The 6,260-nt window shown below is 39.0% G+C and overlaps 1 protein-coding gene across 2 annotated transcripts in view; it reads left to right on the forward strand.

The window, feature by feature from the left end:
* The window catches only part of mrpl39 (mitochondrial ribosomal protein L39), a 20,775-nt gene that overhangs the window by 5,785 nt on the left and 8,730 nt on the right, over positions 1-6,260 (forward strand). The window contains exon 2 of one of the 2 annotated variants that reach the window (XM_016538061.1): positions 1,026-1,232. The exons of the other annotated variant lie outside the window; for it this stretch is intronic. Coding sequence (XP_016393547.1) covers positions 1,026-1,232 — 207 coding nt within the window. The remainder of the gene's footprint in view (positions 1-1,025; positions 1,233-6,260) is intronic. 2 annotated transcript variants of the gene reach the window in all.

Here is a 6,260-nt window from a genome sequence, read left to right on the forward strand (position 1 = left end):
TTTTCTATTTTAATATACTTTAAAATATAATTTATTCCTGTGATGCAAAGCTGAATTTTCATCAGCATTATTACAGTTTTTTCAGCATTATTAGAGCATTATTACAGTTTTGCTGCTTATAATATTTTTTTGGAACCTGTGTGATACTTTTTTTCAGGATTCTTTAATGAATAAAAAGTTAAAAAGAACAGCATTTATTCAAAATAGAAATCTTTTGTATCAATATACACTACCATTCAAAAGTTTTGGGTCAGTATTTTTTTATTTTGTATTTTTTGAAAGAAATGAATGCTTTTATTCAGCAAGGATGTGTTAAATTGATAAAAAGTGATAATAGAGACTTTTATTGTTAGAAAAGATTTCTGTTTTAAATAAATGCTGTTCTTTTTAATTTTATTCATCAAAGAATCCTGAAAAAAGTATCACATGTTCCAAAAAAAATATTAAGCAGCACAACTGCTTCCAACATTGATAACAGATCAGCATATTGGAATGATTTCTTCTGAAGGATCATGTGAAACTGAAGACTGGAGTAATGATGTTGAAAATTCAGCTTTGATCACTGGAATAAATGATATTTTAAAGTATATTAAAATAGAAAACCATGATTTTAAATGGTAATAATATTTTACAATATTATAGTTTTTTCCTGTATTTTTGGTCAAATAAATGCAACCTTAATGCACAGAAGAGACTTCTTTAAAACACAGTAAAAATCTTACTGATCCTAAACTTTTGAACAGCAGTGTATATACAGTATATATATATATATATATATACACACACACACACATATATATATAGATAGATACTGTAGTTATGCTGATTTGCTGTAGTACATTAAAATTAGAAAATTACATTTGAAAATACATTATAATAGAATACTAATTTAATATTGCATATATATAATACTAATACAGTAAATAATACTAACACATAATTGTGATGAGCAGTAATTTTCACTAGTCAATACATAGACATCATTGATGGCATCTTCGTAATGAATGAATGTAAATGTGTTGCAGGTCGAGCATCTAGTGCAGCGGCTGCATGCCTCTCATCTGCAGAACTGCGCAGTCATCGCAGTGCTCTGTTCTCTAAAGAGCAGGTACGTCAGAGATCTCTGTATCCGCGGACAGAGAAGATCGAGGTGACGCTACAGGGGCCCGGCCTACAGGGGACCCTGCTGGTCATGAACAGAGGCCTGTCGACGCCGTACAGCTGCACACGCCGTGAGTGTCTTAACGATACTGTGAGAGTCTTCTGTTCAATTAATAATTTACCTAAAAATGAAAATTAACTGGAAATGTACTCACCCAAAGGCCGCAACCATGATGTAGATGAGTTTGTTTCTTTATGGTAACGGATTTGGAGAAATTTAGCATTAAAGGGGTCATATGATGCGATTTCATTTTTTCCTTTCTCTTTAGAGTGTTACAAGCTCTTGGTGCATAAAGAAGATCTGTAAAGTTGCAAAGACTAAAGTCTCAAATCCAAAGAGATATTCTTTATAAATGAATGGGTGCTGTCAGAATAAGAGTCAAAACAGCTGATTAAAACATCACAATTAACGATAGTTCATCAACTAAATTCTTGTGAAGAAAAAACTGCTTTGTGTTTGTAAGAAACAAATCCATCATTAAGATGTTTTTAGCTTACAAATGCTGCTAATTAATATGCTAATCCATAATATTGCTTTCTCCAGTGAAAAAGTCATCTGATCTGAATCAGGAGAGACATATGCACAGATCAAGCAACATTTACAAGCCCAAACGGTTCAAAACAAATATGATTTTGATGTGTGAGGTCAACAGGGGATGGACTTCTCCACTGGAGGAAGCATTATTATGGATTATGGATTATAGCCAGAAGCAAGTTTTAAGGACAGTAAAACCAGTACATAATTCAGTACATTTACGCTGTGATGAGATGCTCATTTTGGTCCTTGAATAACATGCCTGGGGAGTTTTTGAAAGAGAATAGAAATTATTCAAGGAATGAAAATGAACATTTTGGCTGAAAACTAGAATAGAAAACTAAAAGAAAGTAAAAAAAAAAAATCTGCTTCATATATTCCTTATAACGTCAATATAATTTGTCATTTTGCACAATCATAATAATACTCAAAAAATGTATGGTTAACTCATTTCTAACCATTTCGTCAGATAGTATAAATGTTATATTTTGGTTAAATTATTTATTTCAATAGTCCACTTTAGACACTGTACTAATTATAAGTAAAGTTGCAACTACATGTCAGTTAACTCTCATTTATTTATAACTACATGTCAAATAAATCTCATTAGACTATTAGTAGGCTGTTAGGTTAAGGTTAGTACATTAAGTTGGTATATACTAGCAAAGTTATAGTTAGTAGAATGGCCATCAAAATAAAGTTGTTAGCAGATTTTAAGCAGACAGCCTACTAATACTCTGACTACTAGTTGACATGTAGCTGCAAAGTTAGTAGAACGTGGACTATCAAAAAAAACAAAAAACATTTTTTAATGTAAAATCAGTCTTGAATGTGCAATGTTTCCAGTGATTTTATCAGTGCAAAAACACTTTGGTATGCTGCTTGTTGCAAACTGGTGTTTGATATCTTATTGTTTTAATGTATTATCATAATCACAAACAGGCTGGTTTGTAGCATTTTTTTTTTTTTTTTACCTTTACTGCACTTTGTTCCCTTTCGAGAGGGTCTCTTGATGTTGCGTACAGCGTAAGCTGACGCTTTGGGGAAACACCTTTCTCCTCAAATACTGAAGCCTTATTCGCTTAACGCCATTGCATTGCAATGGCCAATGGCAAAAAAGGGGACGGTAAAGCGCCCTATATAAGCGGCGCTGAGCGGCATTTCATCAGAACCTTTCTCCTTCATTATAAATGCTTAAGTCTTTGCCGTTGATTCATCGCCAAAAGAGGATTATGGAATACGCTTCACTGATCACCTTACTTGTTCCAGTGGACAATGGATTGAAAATATCATTTAGGTTTGCTCGATCTGCATGGGACCCATCGGGATGGTTTGCAGAATGTGAGGTTTGCAGCAAAGGCCTCATATGCTGGCACAGTTCCCGCTGACCCACTGCGCTCTGAACATGCTTACGATATAAACAGCCCCTTCTCAGTGGCGTTCTGTATTGTACAAAGCACAAAATATACAGCCAAGGCGTTTCACTCACACGATACATAACAATGCCCCGCCTCAGTGCAGCATTTTGCCAGCCAGTGCGCAAATTATTTCAGCCACTTACTAAATCATATAAACAACCACCGACCCAGTGGCAAGCTGTTGTGTACAAAGCAGTGTTGTTTACACTGAACGCTATGTACGACGGCGCTGCCACTGTGCGCTGCCCTTCTTTGATAAACACTGGCTGTGCTGCTGTCTTTCATACAGATGTGTAAGTGTTGCTTACAATAACCACTATATACATGCCGGCGCTGCCACCATGCGTTATCTTTATGATATTCACCGGCTGTGCTGCTGTCTTTCTTACAGGTATGTAGTGTTGCTTACACTAATCACTATATATGCCAGCGCTGATGCTGTGCGTTGCTTTATATGATAAGCACTGGCTGTGCTGCTGTCTTTCATGCAGATTTATAGTGTTGCTTCACTGACAACTATATAAGCAGGCGCTGCCATCGTGCGGTGCCCTTCTTTGTCTTTCAGGTAGGTAGTGTTGCTACGCTGACTGCTATATTTGCCGGCCACAGCGTGTTACTCTTCTATGATAAGCACTGGCTGTGCCATTATCTTTCATACAGATGTGTAGTGTTGCTTACTCTGACCGCTATATGCTGCGCTGCCACCATGCGTTGCCTTTCTGTGATGAGCGCCGGCTGTGCCACTATCTTCATACAGTTGCTTACACTGACCGCTATATTGGTCGACGTTACAGCTGCTTGTTGCCCTTCTATGATGAGCACCTACACTCGTGTTGCCTACACTAACCGATGCTGCCGACTTGTGCCGCTGTTCCACACTTAGGTGTGTATTATTGCCTACACTAACTGCTATACATGCTGGAACTACCACCGTGTGTCGCCTTTTGATAGTAAACACCGGCTGTGCTACTGTTTTTCATATAGGTGTGTGGTGTTGCTTGCATTAGCCAATGTGTACACTGACGATATCAGCGCTCATATCCCTTTTATGATACACTGGCTGTGCCGCTGTTTTCAGTGATCTTCCTCTGCATAGCACTGTTGTGTAGCCCAGCTTCAGACTCTTGCATAGAGCCTGAGCCAGCTGCTAAACCAGAGAGCTTGTGGCCGAAATGCCATCCGTTTTCGGCACGAGGAATGTGCCGCATAGCGTTATAGTCAGATAGACAATAAAGTCTACCCGCTATTTTACTCTTCTAGGGGTTTCACTGGTTGTCTTTGTGCTATGATTGTTCCACTGTGCGGTGCAACAAGCTGGAAGAGAGAATACAGGAATCAGAATTATTTTCTCTTGACCCTTGCCTTAAGAGATGAGCTCCATATAATAGACACAGATTGCCCCGTTTCAACGGTGTAATGCTGACTGGCGTGCAGACTCCAAAACACCCCAGCATTACGAGCACTGTAACAATATCTGGCAGGTTGGGACTGCTTCACATGCAACCACTTCAACTATGGTTGAAAGCTTGCATTCCACGCTCAAGCTCAACGAGCATCTTGGTGACTTGCAAATGCCTAGAAGTGTTGGCCCTCTGGAGAAACGTAGCCTTTTACGACGGCAGCCTTGTGCGATGGTTACCTGGCATTCCGTGCCTGGACAGAAACCGAGAAAAGGTACCTGATGACCTACCTGGAACTGCCTGGTGCTCAGAGCAGTTCACCTGTCTTTTAAGTGTTTCTACACTTAGGTCTGTCACAAGCATGTTCTCGTTCGCTTGGACAACATGGCAGCGGTGGCGTTCATAAATCGCTAACCTGAATGGCTAATTCTGTTGAGTTCAGACCCCCTCGCATAATATAATTGACATATAAGCAGCGAATGAGCTTCCTCTGAGTCAGAACAGTGATCACGTAAGAGAAAACACAGGCTGGCAGCAGCTCATCAGTAAATTATTGGAAGATGAATAGAAATTATGTTTCTGTCTAAGCTATGCATTTTAAAACGAAAAAACACTAGTGTAAATGTAGCCTAAAAGATGTGGAAACTGAAAACTATAAATCTCATTTAACTTCAATTTGAGGTAATATAATCTTGTTAAAACTGATTTTTTTTGTATAAAAAACGGAAAAATTGGTATAAAAAATTATCGTTCAGTAACTGGTATTGAAGTCAAGGTATATCTTGATAGTAGCCCTACTGAACAGCTTTTTGTATGTTATGGCAGCCGCACCAAGGGAATGCCTTTATCGAAAACAGAGGCTATCCCACTGGATTGTGGATGTGGTAGCTCTGGCTTATTAATCACAGAATGTAAAAAAAAAACAGGCCCGACTGGTGTGCAAGCCCACTCTACGAGAGGCATGCCTCGTCATGGGCATGGTCTAAAGGGATATCTATTCAGGATGTTTGTTCAGCGGCTAAATGGCTTTTGCAGAACAAAATTGCCATATTTCATAAAAAATGGCTTTTCAGGTCCTTTCAGTTCAAGATTGCTTGCTCAAGGTTGGCCAGTTTCACTTGCTTCTTGCAGGGTTCCCACGCTTCTTGAAAGTACTTGAATTTCAGACCTATGGATTCAAGGCCTGGAAAGTACTTGAAAACAAACATAGGTCCTTGAAAGTGCTTGAATTAAATTTGAAATAAATTTTGTTTATGCAGGGATTAAAGTTTTCCATCGCTACGACAGATTTCCGTCAATTGGAAAAAAAAAGAGGGGAAAAGAAATATGTAGCGCATTGTGGTTGTTGTTCTGCCGGCACAAAAAAAAATCATTCCCCGCTACGGCTGCAGCTTCTCAGTGACAACATAGTGACGCAGCTCGCATCATTCACAGTCGGGTTATTAGCAGAGAACACAGAGCAGAACTTGAATTTCGGCGCGGGATTGCGGCTGTTAATAACAGTTGTACTCATTCCTGCAGGTTCTGCGCTTATAACGCGATGACAGATGACGGAACGTATCATTTGCACGTGCTTTTGAGTCTTGAGAACTCACTCGCGCACTCTCATTGGCAAACTCGCTTAATAATTATTATTAGCTGTCACTCTCCTTATCGCGATCTGTGGGCGCACAGAAAATGAGAGCGCGCGAGTGAGTTCTCAAGACTCAAAAGCACGTGCAAATGATACGTTCCGTCATCTGTCAT

This window comes from Sinocyclocheilus rhinocerous, unplaced genomic scaffold (genome assembly GCF_001515625.1).
Source record: "Sinocyclocheilus rhinocerous isolate Xijiao unplaced genomic scaffold, SAMN03320098_v1.1 scaffold2051, whole genome shotgun sequence".
In the NCBI taxonomy this organism is placed as follows: Eukaryota; Metazoa; Chordata; class Actinopteri; order Cypriniformes; family Cyprinidae; genus Sinocyclocheilus; species Sinocyclocheilus rhinocerous.